We start from the raw sequence: 26,763 nt of genomic DNA, 5'->3' as shown, positions 1-26,763 counted from the left end.
TGTTTAGAAGTGCTTTTCTGGGAGTTGTTTTCTACGTCACTGCTGGCTTTCTATCTGCTGAAAGCAGTGTGGCACCACCAACTATGCCATGTTCAAAGTCACCTAAATCACATTTTTGCCCCGTTCTTGTGCTGAATTTGAACTCCAGCAGATCGTCTTGATCACGACTTACTGCCATGTGATTGGCTTGTGATATATTTGCATTAGCAAGCATTTGCACAGAAGTACTTAACGAAGCGCAGCTCACAAAAACTGTACAGGAATATAATAAATCCACAGCAGACCCAACAATTTGTTCATGCTTTTCAGCATACACTTTCTTTATTCACAGTTGTCGTACTTTACACGGTCGACTGCAGCTTTTCAGCTCGCAGCCGAACACACACCAACAACAACAATCAGTCAGGACCCAGCACTGGCTTTAATGCTGGTGCGACGTGATCGCTGATGCCACTCAGGTGTGTCCGCCTCGCTGCAGCCACGCCACAGACCATGCCCCGCCACAAGGAGGTTATTTCCTTAGAGAGTGTCTGCCTGAATTGTACTAAAGCTTGAATTCATGCATTATTTCACAAGTGCCTGCTGACAGTCTCCTAGGCCTCATATTAGCTCATTTCGGTCACTGTACCTATTAACTGTGTTTGGTGTAATTATCTAATACATGTAAATAATGATGCTGACACAATATTAAAGAATTCTTGCTCCAGTTTGGATGAATGCAACTCATGTAATCAATAAAATGCAAACGATTGCATTGTGGGATTGCTACCAGAAATCTTTCCACACAGTAGCAAAGAAATGGATCGATATTTACTGTCAGAATACCGATATAGCGGTGGACAGCAAACAGAGTCCACCATCTAGGGAATAAGAACTGATTTTAGACATGAAGCTAAAGTTTTTCTTGACTTGGTGTTGTGACTTTCTGAGGTCTTTCCTGGTTGCTTGGCAACATATCTGTGATGACAGATCTCCAGTAACCTTTTCTTTGTATTGAGAGGGAACCATTACACTAATTACACTGAAGTGACGAGTTTAGTCAGAGTTTGCACATTATCTGCATCTAAACTAGGGTTAGATAGTTCATCAGCTTACTACCCAAACTTTAAACCTAAGCTTTACCTCACTGTGCAAACCTTGATATTTCACAAGTGTTCAAATTCATTCTAAATCTCAAACAGTAACCTCATGCTTTCTGTGTGGGTAAAAATATTTTTTAACAAAATCGTATTAGTATTAGTTTAAAGCTGAATTAAAAAAGATTTAATTAGGAGCATTGCAGACTGTTTTTTCGAGTTTCCTTAATAAATTTACTCTAGTTAATTGAAGTAACTTTATCCAAAGCATTGTTAAACATGGAGGGCACATTAGGAAAAAAATGGTTATGTACTAAAAAAATATCAGGATGTAGTTTTACATTTATATGAAAAACAAAGATATCACTCTTGCCTGAATTAAGGAACAATAAAAGCCTTGTGTTTTTTGGAAATTATAACTGATGTTTGGTGATACAAATTAAAAAATGTTTGCAGAAAGCAATGATGTTTATTCCAGCACAGAGTGCAAAAGTAATTCCTCAAATATCTCACAGCAACACTGCAGTGCTCTGGGTCTCTCATCAGCGATCAATATGCTAATTAGCTCTAAAATTTGAAGTGAGATGAATCTTTTCTAATCTCCGTGAAGAACGTGCTGTTCTGTCACTCATTGATGAAGGCTTATAATTTGCCTAGCCTCGTTTTATTGACACGGAGCAGGGATCGGTCTGGTCACTGTCGGGAAAATGTCATGGATCACGTTAACGATCGACACTAAGACTTATTCCCGCAGAGCTCATAATTGCTTTCTCCTGCTGGGCAATTTTCCTAATGATTAATTCTATTTTTTACCCACATAGAATTATTCTTCCAGATAATTCTGTGAAATGTCTGATGTGTTTGTCTGTTTTGTTTTTCAATATTTATCAGTCCTTCAAGCATCTGGGTTGAAGGATACCTGGGGCCCGTTCTTCGTACGTCGCTTACTACATCCAAGATCAAATGACACATCCAAGATCAAATCATCGCGCTAACCGTGAGCTCGCTAATCCGGTTCCCCGAACACACCTGCTGTTGACGATTAGTACAGCTGGACGCAGTAATGTGACATCACTGGGTGTCATAAAAGGGGCTACGCATCGATAGTAGAAACATTGATCGGCAACCCTCTGATTGGTCGGCGAAAATGTCGAAGGAGCGCGCTCGGCTCGGTATTTTTCGGCAGCAGAGCAAGAACTCCTGAGTGAGGGATTTCAGGAGTTTCAGAGTTTAATCAGAACGCAAGGGAACACTGCAAAGGCTGCAAAAGCAAGGAGAGAGGGCTGGCAGAAAGTTGCTGACAAATTAAACTCGTAAGTAATTTAATAATAATAATAATAATATATTGGATTTATATAGCGCTTTTCAAGGCACCCAAAGCGCTTTACAATGCCACTATTCATTCACTCTCACATTCACACACTGGTGGAGGCAGCTACGGTTGTAGCCACAGCTGCCCTGGGGCAGACTGACAGAAGCGAGGCTGCCATATTGCGCCATCGGCCCCTCTGGCCAACACCAGTAGGCGGTAGGGTAGATTTATTATATTACACTATATTATCCAATATTATATTACATTATATTATATTGTTATATTATATCCTCTTTCACATTAGAGCCACAACAGGACCCACTAGAACATGGGAACAAGTAAAAGTGAAATATAAGAATATTCTACAGAATGGTAATATTTATCACTTATATTGCTTTTCGTCTCTTGGAAAGAGAGCCTGAAATAATCTGTTTGTTTGTTTATAACAGCAACCAAGAAAAGGGCAGAGCAAAAAAAGACAGGTGGTGGTCCTGCACCCCCTCGTCAACAAGTTGGTTAAGTAAATAATATCCTCACGGGAAAATCGATATCTCTCAATGAGCACACTGTCGCGCTGAGCTAAAGGATCCTGTCTGTCCCGCAATATACGCTGAATTCTGAGGACTCTCCTTATCAATCTTGCACCTTCCGCAATGGGTTGCTCGCGTAAACGGACAGGACATGGCTGCGACAGGCTTCCCAAATCCACCTTGGCTTTTATAGCCGTGGTCTCTCATCTTGATTACACGAAGTAATTTACAATTACTACTCTGAAATATGAATTACATCTGTAATAATCACATACATGTAATAGAATGTTAATAGTACATTTCCCTTTTTTAGGAAATGACCTGTATGTATCTGTGTGACATCAATAAAAGGATCAAGTGCTGCATTATCTTCAGTTACATTGATGTTATTTATTTATCGCTGTTGCTTTCGTATAAATGAAGCGGACATACCTGCGTGGCCGCGATCTAATCCTGTTTACATAAAGTAAACCTGCTCCCGAGCAGGTTTACGCTTACGGCTCTGTTGCTATGACAGCAAGTCCCGGATGAGCTTCGGGGAACCGACTGATCCAGGATCACGCGAAATCGTCAACAATCTAATCCGGCTAACCTACTTAGCGAGGTACGAAGAACGGGCCCCTGTTCACAGAATCGTAGCTCAAGTTAAAGTTTGTTTATATCATAAACGTGGTTGATATTTGATGATTTCATTGGTATGATAGCACATTTGCATGTAGCTCTCTTCTAAAGCAAAGATAAATCAAGTGTCAGAAGCCCCAATTGTAAACTCACACTTGGTTAAAATGCATCATGGCACTCGGCTTTTAAAAGAATTATGTTTTATATCTGTATAAGTGATGGTAGATTATAATATTGATCAGGCTGAAAGTTAATTGTAGTTAATATTTGGACATCTGAAGTGTGCTTTGAAACTGTTGACATAGCCACAGGGAGTTTTTAGTTTTTATCGATTTGAATGCAGGAGAGTGGGCTAATCTGCCATCTAGTACTAATATAATTTTCTAAAATAACTACTACATGAAAAGCCAATTACAGTTTGAAGCACATGAAACCACTGAAGGAATAAAAATCATTTCAACTTCCAGAAAAAAACATTCCACTTTGGATAGTATCCTGTCACTGAAAAAGTGATAAATGATATTGTTTTCTTGTTTTAATATATGATGCGTAACTCTTTCTGTGATTACAACAGTGCCCCAACAATATCCACAGAGCTTGTTTTATTGGGATTAGCAAGGCTACTAAAAGTATTTCTAGGCATTAAACTGAAAAAGGTTAGTAGGATCCCTGACAATAAGTCTAGGCCCCCATATGGCCCATAAGCTAAAGCTGAGATTTTTCTTTTCCTGCAAGTTCAGGAAAAACCAGGAGCTCCTTATTAACAGTATAAATTTCATTCACGTTATTAAATTGTTTATTACTGTTATATTACGTGGTTCTGTTAATTTTTGCTGAGTTTTAAAAAAAACTTTTCTGTATGTAAACTATCAATGTGTCCACAGACAGAACATTCAACCTGCAGCATGTTAGCAATGTCACAGGGACTCCAGTGACCACAGATACTGAATGTTTGCTCCAAGTGTGTCTCGGCCTGGTGGTCAGATCCCCAGCTGCTGAGGCTGTTGGGACATGGAACGCTATCTTTCTGTTGGGGGATGAGCCTAAGTTGGTGTGTGAGGCTGAGAAATATCAACTAAAGATAGTCGGGCTCACCTCAACACACAGCTTGAGCTCTGCAACTAGGGTCCTGGAAATGGGCCAGACTCTGTTCCACTCTGGAGCCACCCTTAGTGAGAGCCAGCAGACAGGGATGGGTATTCCTTTATTCCCTGTCTCATAACCTGTATCTCAGAAGAGGGTTTTTTTTACCTGCCCTTTGGCTCAGGGGGTGGTTCCTGACATTTATCTGCACTTATTCACCAAATAACTGTTCAGAGCACCCAGCCTTCTTGGAGTTGCTGGGTGGGGTGCTGTAGGATGCCCCACCTCATGACTCCATTGTCCTAATGAGATCATTTAATGCTCACATGGGCAATAAAAGTGAAACCTGGAAAGGCGTGACAGGGAGGAGCAGCCTGCCTGACCCGAAACCAAGTGCTGTTCTGGTATTGGACTTGTGTGCTAATCACAGCTTGTCCATAACAAATACTATGTTTAAGCATAAGGGTGTTCATAAGCGCATGTTACACCAGGACAACCTTGGTCACAGGTCAATGACTGATTTTGTGATTGTATCCTGAAGTCTTTGGCCATATGTCACGGACACTTGGATGAGGAGACGAGCTGAGCTCGACTCATCACTACTTAGATGTGAGTTGAATCAGTTGGCAAGAGCGGATGTTGGGGATGTTGGACAGATATATTTAGGGTGCACAGAGCTGTGGCTGCAAGTAGGTGCCTGTCATGTTGACACTGTGGTCAGCAGCACAGGAGCACCACAGGGAACTGTGCTGTCCCCTCTTCTCTTCACCCTGTACACCTCTGACTTCTGCTACAACTCTGAATTATGCCATATTCAGAAGTTTGCAGATGACACGGCCATCATGGGGTGTATCTGGGATGATCAGGAAGAGGAGTACAGAAGTCTGGTGAGGAACTTTGTCGCATGGAGTCACACAAACCACCTGCAACTCAACACCTCAAAGACTAAGGAACTGGTTGTGGACTTCGGGAGGTCCAGAGAAGGTCCACTGCCGGTTCAGATAGAGGGGGAGGAGGTGGAGGTGGTCAACAAGTACAAGTACCTCGGGCTGTGGGTGGACAATAAACTGGACTGGTCATGCAACACAGAGCACCTGTATAAAAAAGCCCAAAGCCGACTGTACTTCCTCAGGAGGCTGAGGTCTTTTAACATCTGCAGGAAGCTCCTGAGGATGTTTTACCAGTCAGTGGTTGCTGGAGTACTTTTCTATGCTGTGGTGTGCTGGGGGAGCAGCACAGCAAAGAGGGACTCATCCAGGCTGGAGAAACTGATCAGGAGGGCTAGCTCTGTGGTCGGCATGAAGCTGGACACTCTGGTGACAGTGGCAGAGAAAAGGACATTAAAGAAACTGATGGACATTATGAACAATGCTGGGCATCCTCTGCACACGGCCATAAACAATCAGAAGAGTCTGTTCAGTGACAGGTTGCTTCTCCCCAAGACAAGAACTAACAGACTTAAAAACTCCTTTGTCCCACACGCCATCAAACTGTTTAACTCCTCTCTGGAGGGGAGAGGGAGGGGAGACAGGAGGACAAAGGAGGGGGGAACAACTAAGCTGTAGTGCCTCTTCACCTCACTGTACAATACCTTGTGCAATACTTTTTGTAAATAGTCAACAGTGCAATAGACTCAATACTTGAAATGTGCAATTCACTTGTATTTTATTTTTTATTCCTATTTATTCTATTTATCCCCTTTGTATATTTTATTTATATTTGTCTCTGTATTTATGTGTGTGTGTGTGTGTGTGTGTGTGTGTGTGTGTGTGTGTGTGTGTGTGTGTGTGTGTGTGTATATATAACAATTCTGTAACTGTAACTTCGGTCGGTGCTGTGCTTTTTGGAAGTCGAATTTCCCAGAGGAACCCACCCGAGGGATTAATAAAGTTCTATCTTATCTTATCTTATCTTATGTTGCGGTAATCCCCGAACCAAATGGTGAAGCCATAAAGCTGAAGAAGCAGACTTATCGGTGTAGGCTAACTTGTGGGACAGATACTGCCAGACCAAGTGCAATGTGACTCAGGTGGTAGCTGAAGCAAAAACACAGGTCTGGAGGACTTCAATGAGGCAATGAAACAAAGTGATTTTGGTAAATATTCACCCGATTCTGGAGTGGAAAGCTATACTATACTCACACAGTGTACAGTAAAAGTAGAAGGATTGCCACTGACTTCAACTGAGGATATAGCTGAGCAGTGGAAAGAATACTCTAAGGATCTCCTCAATCCTGCTGACACACCTTCTGTAGAGAAGGCAGAGTCTGGGGACAAGAGGATGACTGGCCCCTCACTAGTTGTTACTGATGTAGTTACGTTTGACTTGAGGGCCATCAGAGGCCAGGAGAGAGAAGAGAAAGCTAGCACGGCCAGCGATGAGACAGAGGCTAACTATTATAGCTGTACACTAACATGACTGGGTACTGGATTGACTTTGCTAGCAGTGAGAACTTGCAGACAACAGGAGTGATTGTAGAGCTGATGTGATGCAGCTCCTGCTCCTGTGATTAGACAGTAATCAGGACACAACTAAGAACAAACAAAATGACAAAGACACAACTGCATGAAGTCAGAGTCTGAAATGCAGAAAAACGGAAGAGATTTGAGATTTAAAGCACATGTAACAGAAGCTGTTTAGCTTGCAGAAGGCAGGCAAGAAAATGATTGGGCTAGAGCGATGACGACAAAATTAAGTTTGGCAGGCTGGAAAAACGGAAGTGAAGTAAAGAATACACTAACAGCCTGGACGGGAATGCAGGCAGAGGAGTGAATGCAGATCTTCTTTATTGAACTTCATAAGCTTTTGTGGTCTAAAGACCCAGAAAAACCCTTTATTGTGTAAATCAGTCTATTGTAGCTATGAAGCCTTCCCGTCTGTCAAGCTAATGTTAGCATTAAAACAGCATCACTGTCATCACTATTGTTAACAGTTGTTGTTAGATATTTGCAGAGATATTCCCCTTAAAAACAAGACTTTAAACCCCAAAGCATACTCTGATTGTTGTGCTCCACGTGCTCTTTGCCTACCTCAGATATAAAATGAGTGTGACCAATATAGTTTGCTCACCAAAGCAAAACTAGGCAACAGTGGTTCACAGCACTAAAAGCATTTTTATGAAATGGTTACCTGTCAAATAACCACAACATCATATCAAAGTGTCCCAAAACTGAAAATCATGCTGTCTAAAAATGCAGCATGATTTTTTAGACCTGTTGCTTTATGAAAATCCCTTATTATAGTTGTCATGACAATAATAACCCTAAAGGCCCTCTTGCAATCGGATCAAACAGAAGCACATAAAACTGTACTTATGTTATGCACGGGCGCGCGCACACACACACACACACACACACACACACACACACACACACTAGACAATTCAAAACAACGTGAGCTATGGTGCTCTGTAAAAGCTGTAATCTGAAAATATGACATCATCGCAACTTTGTGTTTAAAGTCAGCAGGTGAATCCAAAACCATTCTGCTTACTGTCAGCAGCAGAGGACGGCTCTCCTTGACAGCTCCCACACAGCCGAGGCAGCCAATCACCATGATGATCGTCCCCACTGCGATGAGCAGGTTGGCTGCAGACAGGGAGGGAAGGGATGATGACAGGGTGGCGAAGTTCCCTTGGGTCACTGAGAGCCAGACCCCGACGCCCAGGATGCCACATCCTCCCAACTGCAGTGGAAACACAAATAGATGTAAAGCTATCAGTGTGCTGGCAGTACAGGCAAACATGGTAAAGTCTAAAGTATTTACAGATATGTTGTTATTTTCCACTTAGTTTTTTTTCTCAAAAGAATAAATTAAAAACTGGTTGGAGCATGCAGATTAACGAGGGAAAGCCAGATAGCGAGGAAGTGAACAAGTCTGAGGAATGTCTGACAAAATCACCACATACAAGTTAAAGGCTGTGCTGTGATTTCAGCTATGCTCACATGTAAAATGATTAGTCACAGAGAAAATTAGGAGTGACAATACACCTTTTTCATTTTTTTTCCTCACACAGTGAATAGCCTCTGCAAGGGAAAAGCCCACAAACACACAGCACGTGTACATCCAGCTCATCCACAGATGCTTCTCACTGAGCAGGGAAGACAGAGAGAGAGAGACACCCGCAGGGTGACAGCAAGTCCTCACACCAAAGGGGCAGTGCTGGCAGCCATTTAACCAAAAAGTAACTAGATTTGATCTTATGCATTCCTTTTTAGTAATTTAAGGGATATAAAAGTTGTTGCTAAATCTAAAAAACTGGCAAAGGGGAACTTAAGTGTGATGAGGACTTGCTCTGAGTGAGAGACTGAGATCATTTATATTCCCATGCTGAAAAGTTAATTCATGAATGGTCACATTTAGGCACAAATTTATGTTCACCAGGGTATAATTGTACATACAACACAATAGTGTCTATACTAGTTGATAAAAGAGTAGTTCACCATCGTGTGATGGATATTTGTGGCTAGACAGTGGTGTTCTGATTTAAATCTTTGGGGCAGAAAATACTTCCCCTCCTAGTAACATGTCCAAAGTAAACATACAAGGAGACTCTCTGTTCCTGTTTTTTTTTCCCGTTGTTGTTGTTTTCTCTGTGGGAGAGAAATGTCAGAGAACTTCTGTTAGCAGAGATATGATGAAATGCACCCAGGTGTACGTGGCGTGGTCAATATCAGAGCGAGACACACTGTGATTGCAACATGTTCTGTTAATCTTTGATATATTTATTGAAAACCTTTTTGGTTTTGTAAGACATCTGGGCCTCAAAGTCTCCTAGCAAAAGTGAACCTGCAGCTCACTGCCGATTTCCATCACATGACCGACTGCAGTCAGTTGGGACGAGCGTTTGAAGAATTCAGTTGCTCTGCTGCAAAATCTTCACTATTTTCAGTCCAAAGCCAACTTGGCTCCTTTGAATTTTTGTCCTTAAGACCCAGAGCATGTTTGCTTCAAAGACACAGAATGATTGTGGGTAAAGAAAGGTTTTTAGATGTGTTTTAAAAATTGGGTAAAGGGAAATAATATACACTCTCTATGGCCTCATGACAGAACTCCCAAAGGCGATAAGACTCACATGGCTAAATACATGATTATTGTTTCTCCCCCCTCCTGTTTTTTCCTATTTCTAGCTATAGCACAAGATCTTATTTAATGAGCTCTTCAGCCAGAAGTAGGGCAAAGTTAAAATTAAAAAAACAGTCAAGTGGAGCTCCAATCACTGAAAGCAGCTTTCTCTTCAACTATCTACCAAGGCTGGGAGGTTTGAGCAGCTCACAGATGAAGGGGCGTTCGGTCACTATTGCTTGCAACAGACCTTTATTACACCCCAGAGTGTGTTCTCTAATCATGATTGGCTGCACGGAGAAGGGCAAAGGAAGAAAAGGAAAAGCTGATAATAGATGGTGGTGGTGAACATTTTAAGGGCAGATACAAAACCCTGCTAGAGGATGTGAATGCACTTTATTTCAGTTCAGAAAAAAAAAGAATACTTTGCCAAATTACTGGTATCTTTTGCGTAAGTGTACTCAAACATGAAAGAACAGGGACAGAAAGAATCTCATGTTTGACAAATGTGCAAATACACTGTGTTGGCACTACAGATGGCAGTTGTTATAGATATGCTGGGTGGTGCTTTCACTTGGTGTAGGCCCTCGCTGCTGTATTGTATCACTTACTGTTCTTCTTAAAACACAGTGTTGTAGCTTTTTAATTCTTGTTCTGTGCTTTGTAAATTTTATGTGTGTTAAAAGCACTACATTAATAAATTGTACTTACTTATTTAATTACCTGGTTACAATGGGGTGAATATGCTTGTTAAATTAATCAAGTCATACTTATTGTAAGAATCCTTGAACCACAGGCCAAAGAGAAGAAGTGGCAGCAATTTTTCACTCCAGTATATTTATTAACCAGAGAACTGGACATTTTTTTTTTTATTAAATCAGAAGCTTAACTCTTAGCCTTGTACACTGTAATTGAAAAACTTAAAAAATATTATTTTTGTTATCATCCAGCCGGCCTTTACTCAAAAATTCTATTTAATTTCGCAGATTTTTTTTATACTGATTTAGTGCTCAGTTCAGATAAAATAATTATTGTAGGTAATTAATGTAGATGTTGTAAATAACAGCCTCAACACATCATTTAATTTTGTATTAGACTGAAGTGGCTTCTCTCAAAATGTAAATAAGCCTGTCAACTCTTTAATCACACTTTGAATCTTGCCCTGAACTGTGGCATAGAACTTCATTCACCAGTAATTCCTGAAAAACCCTCTTTTGTTTGAGCATTTCTTAATAACAATAAAATTACAATAATGGATTACACTGCAATAAAGAATACATTTCATTACAGAAAATGTCTTTCTGAAAGTGCTAGAACTAAGGTTAACGAAGTGATTCCATTGTTATTTTCTTCAGCGTTGTGTGCCAACACAATGCAGAACAGCTACCAAAACTTTACTCCTACAGAACCTGATTATTTTGATAATAGTGTAACATACGAGAAATCACAGATTCATGACTGTCAAATCTGGACCTTAAAGCAGACGACACATAAATTAGAGAGGAAAGGCCATTGCACTCACTGTGTGTACAAGATTTTTGTTTGGTCTGGAAAATATAGACAATAAGTCCTCTATAAAGGATTGATCAAGGAAAACATGAACAGCCCCAGGTTGCATCACAGATAAAATTTTAACACTGTTAACACTAAAAATACTGTTAATAATGAAGGACTGCAATGCACAAATTGGAGTCTGAAAGATAGCAATTTGTGCATATAAATGGGGAGTCTTCCTCACACACAATTAAAGAGTTCCATGTTGGGACCAATCATTTTTTACATTACACGTTTCCTTAGACAACGTTAACAGAAAACACCGCATACATTTTTTCCTATGTAGATGACGCCCAGCTTTTTTAAATCCATGAAGCCAGATGATACGAATCAGCTAGTTAAACTATGGGCATGTCCTGAAGAAAAAAATGCCTGGATAATCTTTAATCTTTCCTATTTCTAAATCAGCTCCTATTTTGGATTCGAGAGACAGACACTCTTTAATTTTCAGATTAGAATCAAAACTTTACATTTTGATAAAGCTTATAGCTAGGGCTGGATCAGCTCACCCAGAATCCCCCCTTAGCTATGCAGCATTAGGATCAGGCTGTTGGGGTTTCCCATGATATACTGCTACTTCTTCACTCATATCTTTTCATTCTCTGTTTTCATAACCCATTGCTGTATTTATTCATTGGCAATTACTAACCTCTGAATCTCTCCCCTATAGAGTGCCTTTTTCTCTTTCTCTTGCGGCAGAGCAATTTGTTGAGCGTGGCTGGAAGTTTCTTCCTATTGCAGGGAGTCTTTCCTTCCCATTGTCGCCAAGTGCTTATAGGGTGTCGAGTGATTGCTGGTCTGTCTTTCTAATATTTTAAGATCTTCACCTTACAACATAAGTGTCTTCAGGTGACTGTTGTTTGACACTAAACAAATAAATTTGAATTAAATTAAATTTAAATGAAGATGAAAAAGTTTTCTGGTCTTTCACATGCTTTGTACTTTGAGTATACCAAAGGACATTTTCTATTCATATCTCTTGTGCATATTTGACCCTGTGCTCCTATCTATACATTTATATGTATATAAATATATATGATAAATTTATAAATTTATAAGATTCAGACTTGCATCTTGCTATAACTTGTGCAGAAATGTGAACAGCTCTAAACCACAACATTTCTGTTTAAATGAGACTATTTAACTAACTCAGGGACTTGGATATGAGATTGATGGGTAAAACTAACCTTGAATTGTCACAACAAGGTGAATGACACTCATTAAATGGCTACAGTTATAGAATACAGAATAGTTTTAGAAAAACTGATAATCAAACCACCATCATTTATGAGAAGCAAAGGTCACATCTTACATACAGTCTAAAATTAGATATTCCATTTAGAGTTAGCTAATAGAGAGAAAGACGAGAAAAGCATTTTCACTTGATTAGCAATGTTATTTACCTGTCAGTTCAACCTAATAATAATAGCATATATAGCTGAATACTGAGTAAAATATTTAGTATAGTCTTTAATTAATTTGTGCAGCAACTTCGACAAACTTTCCCTCCATCTAGCAGCTTTTACAGGCAGTTTTGCGTATGCTGTGATCAGAAGTCATCTTGATTAGCACCCATCCCCCAAAACAGCAGCTTAAATCTTTACAGTCACACCGATTTGCAATGTTGGAATTGATGCAGCCATCTGGACTGCCTCCCTCCCTAGCAGCTACTCTCTGTATTTGTAGTAGAGCCTATGAATCTGGCAGCTGAACCAGGTCCATGGCTGTGGATGATCTGAATGTGAGAACATACAGTTTTCTTCAATAAACACCTATTAATTAAACGCCCCTGATGAGATCTGAAACATGAAAAACAACCTATGTACAGTGGAACAGATGTATCCACACTGATCCACAATGATTGTTTGAGCTCACGATGAAAGAGTGTCTGAAAATTTCTTCTAATAAAATATACATGTGCTGTGGATGTACTTGACTCCTGAGTTTTGAATTCAAAATACAAGTGCATGTTATAATGATTTTTCTCACATATGAATATCCAATCTCCTTGCACTTCTGAGCGCTCTATCCACAGAATAGATCACGAGTTCATATACTTTAAATTAAATATATCACTTTGATTTAAGCCATTATCTAAATTCTCTTACATATATGAATAACATGTAAAGTCTCAAGGGCAACGATTAGCCAGGAGAGAGATTTCACGGCCAATGTGCCAAAGGATGTCAGTTTGAATTCACATGCTTCATGTATTATATATTCTGAGACACTTTGATGTGTGAATCATGTATGCGGTTTGACCGAGAATCCTTCTTGCTAAATCTGCTCTCATAGTCAAAGCCTAGCGGTGAGCTTTAAAGGTTGCCTGTTCAAAATGTGTCTTACACTGTTGGTCTGTGTCACTTTATCACATTATTTGATTTATAAAAGTGGGAGTGGAAAACCTGGAGTTAGGACTGATCTCTGCACTACACTTTCTCGATTTACCAAAAAAAATGGCCACTGTTCGAGGTAACAATATTCATTATTGGAAAAACATTAGAAAAAGCCTCAGAGTCAAATCCTAGATAATTCTGATGACGCATATTCTTGCTTGTGGAAAAATGAGATAATCTCAGTAACATTGTTGCAATTGTGTTTTAGAGGATTGTGATGTGACTGTGCAACCCAGGATGAGGTAACACAGATACTGGATATTGACTTTGGACTCTAAGTGTTTAGTCAATGTTTCCTAAATTAGATGCATGGCACTGCAAACTTTGATGTAAAGAAGTCGTATTTTTCATGTGTGCATTGGTGCAGTATTTGTGTTAAATCCATGATTTCTTTTCAAATGCAAAATTCAAAAGTGATCAAGCTGTTGACCCCAAATCTCCCATAAATGTTCAGTTGGCTTGAGATATGGTGACAGTGAAGGTGACAGGATATGACTCAAAAGTGCATTCTGATCATCTGATAGCGTTTTCAGTGAGAGAAATGTTTTGTCACTCACCCAAAAGACTTCTTCAGTCTCAGCTGACTGCAGGTTTCCCCCAATCTTATAAACAGTACATTTGCACAATGATTGAACCTAGCACCACTGAAGGAACAAATCTTGTGTATACATATAAGACAAATTTGAATCTTTTAATCATGTCCTTTAATAACAAATACTAAAATGTATGGCAGTTTGTACTAAAACCACATTGGTTTTCTGAGTGTGCATTGATTTTTTGTTTACTCTGACACAGCTTACATGCAACCACATGCAGTGATTTGCTGGTATATCAAAGCAGTGAACATGACTGCATGTTGATTGTCTAATTGCACCACGCACTGCACTTGTGTAAATCAGTTGTATTTGGTGTATTTGCAACAACATTGTTTCAGCATTCATTTGTTCCTGTTTTTTCCTGGACTTTGAACATCTGTAGAGGAATTAGCTAAAACAAAGCTACAGTACACTAAATAAAAAACATCCCAGTTTCTTACCAGTTGCTTACAAATTGCCATTGTATTTTGCTCCAGTTTTATACCACTGCTTTTTATCTATCAAAGACAGATAAAAAGTATTATCAAAAAATTGGCACTAAAAAAAGGAATAAATAAAAAAGAAAGTGAAAAGAAAGTGAAAAATACCATAATGCTTCACCTAGTCATAATTTTAAAATACCCCTGTCATGCAGGTTTAAAGAAATCAATAGCCATTATCAGCTGCCAATGAATAATTAAACTGGATGTCATCGTGTTTTAGGGCAAAGATGAGGCACACTTTGGTGTCAAACTATGCAGCAAGAGCAGCACATCAGTAACCACAAATTACTAAGGCCATTTAGTAGTTGGATGACATCAACTTTAAAGTTTTCATATTTTGGACCCTTTGGTGTCACATTTAAAGCAGGGGTGTCCTTTTTCAGTCTGTAGCATTAATGCTGTGAAGAGGCAAATCTTAATTAAAACCATTTTTTTCTAGTCCTTTTAAATCTGACCAAATAATTTTCAATAAAATCAACAGAGTAAAATTAAAAAGTAAAAAGTAAGTGAAAGAAAAGCACCAAACTCCAAAATGGGATACAAAAATTTTGTGGCTTATTCCATCACCACACCCACCATCCAACATGCAGACTTTACGATTTTCACAAATGAACAAGTTTTAGTATTGATGTGTTTCTGCAAAATGCTGTTACTCTACAAAATGTAGTTCTTCAATAACAATTTTAATTTAAAAAATCGAAATAGTATCCAGGTCAAAATGACCAGGCTCCAAATATGATTGTGCCCTAATTGACCAGATTAGGTTGTTCTTTCCAAACAATATAACCAGTGTTTAACTCAGACATGTATAAGTCTGTAAAATATCAACATAACGTGCCTTAGTAAGGTCTCAGTACACTAATAGAGGGATGAAACACCATTCTTCCATTTCATCATTTGTGTATTGCTGATGATCATGGTTCTAATGTCAATACAAGAGCCTATTTACATGATCATAGGACTAGTGTTCTGGTGATAGTCAAGGATATAGTATATGATTCACATTGTTGTCAGGTTTATGGAAGACGCGCCTGGCCGATCATGGTTTGAGACTCAACATCAAGAAGACCGAGTGCATGGAAGCTGGCCCCCAAACTGATGGCACCATTAACATCGACGGGGAAGACCTGAAGAAGGACGACCAATTCAAGTACTTGGGACTGATGATCAGTGGCGACGGGGATATCCATGCGGCATTGACCCGTGCGAGCAAGGCACACGATGGAAATGCGAATGCTCAGGTGGTGTCTAGGCCTCACGCGTTGGGACCAAGTCATGAATGAAGACATCAGAAAACGGCTCGGCATCGCACCAATCATGAAGAAAATGTGCGAGGCATGGCTACAGTGGTACGGACACGTATTACGCTCAGAGGACAGCTCAGTGGCGAAAACGGCAATGAGGCTTGAGCCTGGTGGCCAGCGACCCCGTGGCAGTCCGAAGAAACGGTGGATAGATAAAATAAAGGAAGACACGAAGATCGTCAATGCCACCCCAGAAGACGCCTTTGATCGTGCCAAATGGAGACGGATTTGCCGCAAAGCGGACCCTGACATGCGGGATAAACACTAGAAAGAAGACTTGTTGTCAGGCTTATTGATCCTCAAGCCCTGTTGTTCTGATCACCTTGCCCCAAAATATTGATTAGCGTTCCTAAAACTGAAAAATACAAGTCTTCATTATTGCTGTGGAAGAAATGCAGAAAACTTGATGTGATGCGACAGACTATTGTATTTATTTATTGCATATTTAGAGTATATTGTAATTTCATTCAAGGCTCAGTATAGCCTTTCCTTACTGTTGGTAGCGTTATGAAGAAACTCATAAACTCAAGTACGACAAACACCCACTCAGAGGATGTCAGTTCAGTCTGTATTTGTAGGGGGAAGACTAAGGTTAGGGCCTTATATTTGTCCTCTCACTTTAGGTGTGTGTTTTCTCTGAGGGATGTGCCACTCAGGCTCTTCTCAACTTTGCTTTTGTTTGCCATAGCAGCTCAAATACACACACACACACACACACACACACACACACACACACACACACACACACACACACACACACACACACACACACACACACACACACACACACATAAGCTGCAGTGAACTCATTTGAAATAGGCAACAGAAAGTACACTGATGAAAACATAAAGAGCATATGTGGCCAACACAAAATGTAAGTGTCAGAACTGAACATAATGTTGGACTCTTCTTTGTGACTGAATACAACCACACATCTTCCTCCTTCACTCCTGGAGAATAAGGGTCACATTTGCTATGAGTGATAGAGGGAGAAACCTGCCATTTTTCTCAGGTGAACCACAATCTCTTGGTTCTGAGGATAGTAGCTTGCTCACTGACTTTCTCCACAAACTACAAATTAGCTTTGACCCTCTATCTGTTGGGTTGTGCAGGTGGTGTACATTTAGGCTTTGTTGCGTAAAACACCTGCACATGTGGTGGCTTTTTAAAAAATGTTTTAATGCAAGTCAGGGAGAACCAACCACATCATTTATGTACAAAATCAACATGGAAATGTGTTCATTTTTTTGTCTATATAGAGCTGGGTTGGGTGGTGCTTTTTCAAAGCATTCTGCACCATAGCAGTAGCTATTTTACTTAACACAGAGCGAGTTGTTATGTAACTTAATGGAACTTTGAACTGATTAGCCCAGAGAGAAACAAAATGAAACTTTAACATTTTAGACTTTAAAGCCATATGACCTACTTGCAAGATTAATTGGAATAATATCTTGGATAGTTAATCACGCCATCTGAACTGGCCAAAAGCATTTTTGCATCATTTTTAGGGTCAACACGTTTCATTTGGTTCGTATTTACATGTGACATTTTTATCTACACCCAGCCCACACACTTCTCTGGTGTCAGTATTGAACAACTTTTGTGAACAAGACACGAATGCCAGCATAAAACTTGCTGCCATGTGGCTCCAGATTGTGGAAACTGCTTGATAATATTTTGTTGTACAAGAAAAAATAAAAACCATTGGGGCATCAAAGTGTGAAAACAAAATCTTGTGCAATCTGTGCTAAAAACAAGTTTCCATGCGCACTTAAAAAGAAGTCAGCTTGCAAAGCACGAAAAAGGATCAAAGTTCAATTAATCCATGGTAACATATTCGTGATGTGCAACCCTTACTGAGGTCACATTAAGGTTAAAAAGATTGGAAATCACCGTAGCCAGTAACAAAGTTTAAGGTAATGTGTGTTCCTCTTCATTCTAGAATTGCATTATGTAATAAAAATAATTAATAAATAAACATCCCCCTGACATTGTGTTGGCTGATTCCGCTGTTAGCCTTTTCCTGCTTTAATTCAACTAAATAAATAAAGCATCATTTTTTCCCAGCAGACTAATATTCCTATTATTAAGCCTGTGCTTTTGAAAGATTACAGAAGAACTATATATTTTTCTGTCACTGAATTAGCGATTTTTAAAAAATGTATTTATTGAGGGTATTTGGACCGTCCCGGGCCATGATTCCAATGTCAGCAACAAATTCTAGTCTGTAAGCACAAATCAAACCTTATAGAATCTGACATTGCAGTTAACATTGTGTTAGAGTCACCTGTGCCAAATCACAAAAACACCTGTTAATGGTGTCTGTGTATCTTCTCAGTCATCCAGGTCATGGTAGTTCAGCTTTTGTCTGAGGTTGTTGCTAAGTCTGAGATGCACCGGGATGTTATGCTTGGAGAAAATTCTTACAAGTTTCTCTGGCACATCTCTGGTTTCTGACATTCTTTCCTTTGCATTTGATGATTTAATGAAGGCCCAGTTAGAATAAACATGTATTGTATGAGCTTTCTTTATGTGTGTGCTCCTTTTCTTTCCCTTCTGCCTCAGAGGGAACGCTCTCTGCCCGGTGTTGCAGCGTCCTGATCACCCTCAGTCAAAACCAGGTTCATCCCAAGGACAAAACACCCAGACACAAGCTAAACAGTATGCTGTGCAGTGAGGAGTGCTTTGACCCCTACATGCAAGAAAACCCACTCCACAAACTCATGGCACAGCATAAGACAGTCCCCTCAACAGGACAAGAATCAGCTGTAAACCTGCACCTAAAGGACAAAGGTCACTCTTTCAAGCATTCCAGTTTGGACCAAGAAGACAGATGGTTTGAAAGAGGAATAAAGGAGGCTAACTGTGTACCGGGATCAACCATCATTGAACAGACGTGTTGACTTACAGTGTGACACCAGCTCACAGCCACCTTCAATGCAGTCCTGAGATCTCTTCGCAGACCCTTCAGCTCCCACTCACAGCTTGCTTCGGGTGACCTTAAAAGTTTACATGATCGTAAGGTGAGCCGATGTCTCGCAGAGCTTTCACCAGTGACAGGAATGACCCACACGTTTGTTCACATGATTAATAATGACCATCAGAACCACCCCCAAAGGGGACAGCAGCCATTAGAGGTTTATTACGTGAGACTCACATCCAGCTTTTCAAGTACTGAAGTGGCCTCTTGAACGAGCAGTGAAACGTCTTCAGAAACCTAACGAAGCCCAATTGCTTTCTTTTCAAGCTCTCAAGACCTGTTAGTGGTCTGCAGTCACGCAGCTTTCAGTTGTTTAATTCTGAGTTTTTGATATAAACAGTTGTTGCCAGATTGCCGGTGAACTTTTTTTACTTCCACTATATCCTTTAAGAATAAAATATCTCAGCAGAAAACTCTGTAGTAAGAGCAGAGGATCACTGTGAATGACCTGGATGCCACTCAGTCTGCAGCCAAATACCAAAGAGTATCTTTCCTTTTCACATATTTGGCCATGAAGTCTCTGAAAAAAACATGTATATAGAAATGTTTCTAAGACAACAGCAAGTGAGGGTGATGAATCTATTACGGTCTACTGTATAATAGCTGGGTTACATTACATTTACATCAGCACTGTGGATAATCTAAAGACTCGTGCTCAGATTCCTTCATCAGCCTTTAACATCACTTATCCATCTGTGATAGTTGAGAGCGTTTAACTCATCTCAACTGAAACGTGAAGCCCACTGGCTGGATAGAGCATTTTCTGACTAACCGCATCCTTAGTTACTGATTTCATCCACTGGTTCACCTGAGGGCCGTGCAGTCTCCTTTCATGTTTTCATACAAACAACAGTACCAGTCAGCAGGAAAACAGTTCTATCAGCCCTATTTTAGTTTGTTACAGCAGCTTTTAACTCTTTGTAAACTTCTGTGGGTGCAGAAGGTGGACTGTCTCAGTTCAGGTCTATTGGTGGCCTAGCACTACATCCAGTAGACTCATTCTTTCGTGAATTTCTGAATGACGAAGCATCCTGGTTACCGCGGTTTGCCGCGACTGCACTCTTACTACGTCAGCCATTGTGAAAGTGATATTTATGTATCTAAATGAATAAATCTAAATTGTGTGTGAGTCGCAACAAACCCGTTTCTAATTTGCAGTGATGTTAAGACATTTGTTTATTTGCCTGTGCAGCACACACAAACACAGATCGTGATCTTAGTGATAAAGATGGCGAGAGGTGAAATTTCCTGTTTGTTTGTTTTTTGGTTTTGCATTCAGACAAATCTGAATTAAGCTGGAAGGAACATTAACATAAAAATGACCTTTGAATGACAATTTAAAAGACTGTTGAAACCAGCATGAATGACCAAACGGGATTTTTGAAAGCACTCGGTAATTATGGGGAAAATGCAAAAAGACTTTTTTAGTCTTGGTGGTAAAATGCAGCAACAGGCAGAAGAGATTTATCAAGGCTCTTAGTCTCAGCTGGCTAAAAGTTTGTGCGAGGCGTTTTGCCCAGCAAGGGAAATGTCAGCGCTGATTGTTGTTGTCTGCCCCATGTAGAGAAATTTAAAGGAGCTCAAAGTGTTGCTTTGTGAGAGATTCTTCATAAATGCAACAACTAATAGGAACAAAAAGTACTGTATTGTAATATACATAAAAATAATATATCATCATATATATCAATCTTTAGCACTTGGCATACAATAATTATCATCTTTCAGATTAGCTTTGTTATTAAGTTACTTTCAAATCCACATTTTTGCTAAAAGTGTTTTGTTTTTCATAGCCAGTCATTGTGTAAACAGGAAACCGTGCCTCTCCTTAGGCTGTTTGCTGCCTTCAAACTGGGAATTTGAAGACGTTGAACATCCTTGCTGCTCAGGAGAGCACTAACATCAAGCTCCCCTCCAGCAACGCCTTCTCTGGTTCTCTCAGAGCTCCGGTGCAAAGAGACGCTTCAACACACTTGAACCCATTAAGCTATCAACTCATTAGATTGCTGCCACTGGTGGAATATACTGCTAATTAGCTCGGCTAATTAAATTATGACATACGATCGTCTTTAAACCAATGCGGTTTAACGTATGTTGTCCAAATAAAACTGGTAATTGAAAACTGCACATTTCTTTGCTTCCTCCTTAAATTAATGGGAGCTCATTGGCACCACTCACGTCCTTTTTTTCTTTTTACATGCAGCCCATCGGACAAATTAATTCATCAGAGCAAAACTACCCCATGTCAGTTTTTCATTTGAAATGATTCAAGCATGCGTCCCCCCTCCTCCCTCCTCCACCCATTTTTTTTCATTTTGCCAAACATCTTTTACAGGCAGTTTCCTGCAAGAATGCAAATTGCATGTTGTTCATGACTCACAGGAGCATGGTCCTACATTATTGTTCCACATATCAAAGAGTCAATAATAATGTGCTGAAATTCATTCAAGTCACATTGATCTGGATTTCAGCAGAAGGCAGCCTTTTATGACTACTATCATATGGTGTGGACTAGAGATGGACCGATCCGATATTACGTATCGGTATCGGTCCGATACTGACCTAAATTACTGGATCGGATATCGGAGAAAAATAAAAAATGTAATCCGATCCATTAAATATCACGAAAGCACCTCACAAAACTTGCAACACGCCGTAACTCACCTCAGAACGTTAGCACGTCGGAGCAGTATGCATCACGTGATAGAGCGGCTGTGGCATGCGGGACCTGTCGGTGGTCTGGATAGCATGTGGAGCTTTGCTAGCAACCCGGCATTTCATCTCCGACAAAGTTATCCCCGAGAGAAGTAAAGCACGTGTGTAAGTCCATCTCTGAATGTTTGTAAAGCATTCCTGCGTTAAGCTTAACGAGCGACTGCCTCTCGCTCTCCGGCTGCTACTTCAATCATGAAACTGCTTAACGATCAGCTGATCGGCTTTTCTGTCGCGAGTCCTTGTCTCTTGTTTGCTTTTGGCCCACTTTGCACCAGACAGAGGAAACCAGCGGCTGAACAACAGCAGCACGTTTAAGCTTGATCAGCTGTTGTTAGAATGTATTTATTATTACTTTCTACACCAGGATCTTTTTCTACGTAGCTGACGGCTGGTAACTGTGCAGGGGCGGATCTAGCAAAGTTTAGCCAGGGGGGCCGATAGGGCATTAACAGGGAAAAGAGGGCACAAAGACATACTTTTCTTTCTTATTCTCATTTAAAATGTCGAGCTTTTAATTATTTAATATTTATCTGAATCTTACACCCAAAGTTTTAATCTGATGCAAAATGAATAGAAGTCCATTATTGTATATAGTAACTGTTAAGTCTAATATACCCTAGTAAGCTATAGTACTTTTTCCTTTGGGAAGGTACCATCTGTGCAGTCTGCAATTTTGTTGAAGAAAGATGTTGAATCTATTTAATATTTCTTGAAAAATAATTGATTTCTGTGTATTTTTTTCACACTGCATCAAATTAAGGTTGATTACGTCGATTAAGCATCATGAGGTGGAGCGTGAGGGGTGGTTCCCTATTTTTTATTTATTTATTTTTGTTGTTGCTGGGAGTTGGAACCCTATTAGTTAGGTTGCTTAATATTTATGCTAAGTACTCTTTAAAATACCAGAATAGGGAGGATGGTGTAGGTTTAAGTTTATTAGATTGATCAGTATTGCTGAACTATGAAATATTTTTTTTTGCATACAGGTATAACAGAATAGCTTTAGTGTAGTTGTTGTTTTAAACTTGAGTATGAACTTATACAAAATGCAGCAAGATATTTAAAAAACAGTTTTGTTGATTAAAACACACTATATCGGATTCATATCGGTATCGGCAGATATCCAAATTTATGATATCGGTATCGGTATCGGACAAAGTGGTATCGTGCCATCTCTAGTGTGGACTGCATAAGAGGCCGTCATGACCTCACTGAATCCTGATAAAGATAATGGACGACCTGCTTTGTAAACTTCAGACACCAAGGACACTTCAAATTAAACTCTCCAGTTTAGAAACTGTGCACTCCACTCTGCATTTCATCCACACGCTTGCGACCATGTAAACACTCATCCTGAATGCTTGCTTTAACAAGAGGGGACAAAGTATATTTTTCCTGCTGTGGATCAGTCATTGTGAATATCTATGGCAGTTATGTCACATGTGGTATGAAAAACTTACCAAATCCTTATAATAGGGACTGAATGTGTTTGCGCTGCCAGATTTCTGCAGCTTGTTTCAGCAAATAGCAAAGATTAGAGCCCACGGAAAATCTTGCATCTCTCGTAGGTGGTTTGTATGTCATTGTGACACATAAACCACCGACATTCAGAAAAAGCTTTCCTCACCTGTACTATACCTCCACCTTTATGTGTCCTCTAATAGCAGTTTAATTATTATACCCAAAGGTTAAAGATATACTCACAGATCCCACGATTATTATTTTGTTAATGTAAGTGATTTCTATTATTGGGCTGTGGGACGCGCTCCAAAGGTCTGTCCTCTGCTTGTTTGTCCTCTGTTAAACCTAGATTCCAGTTTGCAGCTGAGCTTTTATGTGGAGGAGTTTGCTGGCAGGTCACAAAGGTACTACAGATTTCACAGATTACTTGTTTTTAAGGGTGGTGGTTAAGGGTGGCGCGAGCTTTTGTGTGCTTTACAGAAGAACCTGCCAATGTGACAGTGCCACACAACGACTGTGGGTTTATTCTGAATATTCCTCAGATGGTGTGCAAGTTTAGCTAATCTATTTCCACCCCTGACGGAGTTGTGGAGATAAAATATAATAAAAGCCAAGAGGATATAGTGTTATACAATCAAATACAGTAGTCCCTACTGTCTATAATACTGATACAATAAACTTCCCGTGAAGCTGAAGAGCAACATAATATGATAAAGAAAAATCACTAAAGTCACTATAGATCTTTGAATGACACGTCATAAATTACAAGCCTGTAGACAAAAAAGTGTAATTCAGTATCCGAGCAGGAGAGAAGATCAGTTTGATCCTCATTTCTTTTTCAGTGGGACTCTGGGTAATATTGCCTTCAAACCCCTGCTGCATTTACGATGTTACATTAAAAATAGTAGTTCCCCATTGTGTGTGAAATGGAATTTCAGTGATATAGCAGACATTATAGATACGATGAGGACAAAAGGCCACATCTACAAAGTAGAGCACAAAAACAGAAACCTTTCCCATTTTCTACTAATAGGCATTTAGTACTTCTGTTTTTTTCTGTGCTTCTGTAATTGATTAAAAACAGTATTGAAGTCTAGCTTATTCAAAACTGTCAGCTAACTTTGCAATCTTTAGTTTTCATTTGAAAGTTTGATCTTTCAAAAAGTAAGCAGTCCTCAGTACCTCACATCACAGATCTTCTTCGCTATTTTTTTCCCTTTATTTTCATCTGATTACATTGTTGATGTTTGTGCAGTTCAATCAAGCTATATCAGTGACGGGATCTTATATGAGCACCGTTTCTTGCCAAACACGAGGCAGTTTGGGTCCAACTTGGATGGTGTTGTTTTTTTCATGAATATTTGACTTTGTAGGTAATTGTGGTTCGACACCAAGCAGCATCAATGTGTTTCAAGTCCGAAAAGCTGGCATCAATATTTGGTCATTCCTTGCTTACCTTATGCTTGACTTCTCCTTATTCAGACAGAGTGTTTGTTTATCCCTTATAGAAAAATGTAATCACTTTAGGGAGAAACATCATCTTAGTAAAGTTCTTTAAGAGGCGAAAACAGCGTTTTAGAAAAATCCTGTTGATTTGACTCTTTTTCATTAAAAAAAAGAACTTTTATGCTGCCCATATTCTTGACACATTTCAGGCTGAAGTGCTGATATTTTGCATCACGACTGTCAGAGACGGCTAGTTAAATGTAACAAGGCTATAGTCTGACAGGCACCACTCTAACTGCCACCTGAACAATAAACCGCTCTTAACAAAAGCTGCCTGATCTGCTTCACACAAAGCAGAAGGCACGAAATCGAACTCAAGTTCGCCTTACCGTGAGGCCTCAAGGTTAACCACGAACAACCGTAACAACCTACCATTATGAAGCGTATCAGTCATTTTGTAATGGCATTTCTTCTCATATAGTCAATAGAAACTCATTAGTCTCAGACATTTGGGACTGAAAGGGGACTTCCTGCATCTGTTGCAGCCTCATTAACCTGTTTCTAACGAGTAGCAGAGTGAGTGATTGTGAGTCAGTTGTGTCTTCCCATTAACCGTGGAGACATATGCAAGCTTGTACACAGCATATGCATCAGTACATGATTGGCCAATACGTCTCCTGTTTCAGCTGCTGATTGGCTCTTTCATTACCTTCTCAACAGTGCCCTATTGAGTTCAGTCTATCAATCCCAATAGTTCAATGTCAGTACTTGAAAAATCTAATTAAAATATAAGTTGTAGTTATGGCAGGTACTTAGGAAATCCATGCAAGTAACTGTACGTGTTTTCTGAATAATTTAAAATGTTGGTTGGAATCGATGAGACAATACGATTTTCTATATTACTGTTTCTATTCACTGAAATATTATGCAGTGGGAGAAATAATTATTTGATGTCCTACAGAATTTGTAAGTTTTCTCACTTAAAAAGAAATAAGCAGTCTCTAATTTTTAATGGTAGTTTTCATTTTAATGGACAGAATGAGACAAAATATCTGAGAGTTGCAGACAATCAACAGCCTTACCTCTCTGTGCTCATGTTAGCCATTCCATACCTGGAGAAAAAGGGCACACTTGGCACTCTCATGCTGACCTACTTTCCACCATAAAGGTCTGACAGCCTCTTCTCAGACTGGAAATCAGTTGTTCTCCTCTTAGCCCTTTAAGACCTACCATAGAACCAAGTCCGCCAGAGCTTATATTATATTTTTACATGCTGTGGAGCCATTTTTGGGAGCATTTCAAGTTGCTATACATCAATACAACCATTACAGCCTAAATTTTAATAATATGTCTGCATTAGGTGCATAGTAATTACATAAATTGCAAAAAAGTGCAATAAACTACAAAAAAATTGAAAATCGTTTTTGTTTTTTTAACATATATTTCTAGTTAGAGAAATTTAAGAGGCTTATCCCTCAAAACTGTAAATACAAAAAAGTTGCACAAACTAGTTTCCCACCACAGGAAATTTATTTTGAGTGTCTTCATAGTTTTATTTTTGAAATACACCAATTTTTATACACTGCAGGAAAAACGAAAATAAATATTATAGTGCAAATTTGCAAAATAACAGCATATGCATCAAAATAAACTATTTCCAGCAGTGCAATATGAGTCCTAAGCATCCCAGAAACGACACAGAAAGTCATAAACTCAAACATAACTTTTTAAAACACAAGTATAGGCTCATAAGGCCCCGATCGTAAAAAAACTACATTTCCGCAAAATGACGTCACTTCCGGTTTCGGGCAGGTCATGCGGTCATGTGATAGTTCGCGCTGATGGACGTAGGAAGTGTTACAAACAGCTGATCGGATCGGCGAAGCGTGTTTCTGGAATATCATGTTTTTGTTGCTGCAAGTGCTTTTTATGCAGTTTTTGCAAAGCTATATGTGGAAGGAAACTGTGACCTAGGACAAGCTGATGGCATCAGATGTAAGTACAACTCCTCCGGTTTCATATGCAAAAAAAATTATTGCGCTAGCTTACGTGGTTGCAGAGCTACCTGGATTTAAAAATAGTTACGCAAAATGGAGCGTGCCCGCTCCGATCGGCTGTAAAGGGTTAAAGGAGGAAGGAGCTTTAT

General features: G+C 39.6%; 1 protein-coding gene across 2 annotated transcripts in view; it reads right to left on the bottom strand.

Annotated features, from left to right (window-relative positions):
- tspan4a (tetraspanin 4a) overlaps positions 1–26,763 on the bottom strand; it is a 201,212-nt gene that overhangs the window by 80,562 nt on the left and 93,887 nt on the right. For both annotated transcript variants that reach the window (XM_085407106.1, XM_085407099.1), the window contains one exon: positions 8,115–8,306. In XM_085407106.1, the coding sequence (XP_085263232.1) occupies positions 8,115–8,306 (192 nt within the window). The remainder of the gene's footprint in view (positions 1–8,114; positions 8,307–26,763) is intronic.

This window comes from Rhamphochromis longiceps, linkage group LG1, assembly GCF_057381845.1.
Source record: "Rhamphochromis longiceps isolate RC_006_pf linkage group LG1, R_longiceps_female_GT1.1, whole genome shotgun sequence".
In the NCBI taxonomy this organism is placed as follows: domain Eukaryota; kingdom Metazoa; phylum Chordata; class Actinopteri; order Cichliformes; family Cichlidae; genus Rhamphochromis; species Rhamphochromis longiceps.
Note: the sequence above shows the minus strand (reverse complement) of the source record. Positions and strands in the feature narration are given on the sequence as shown.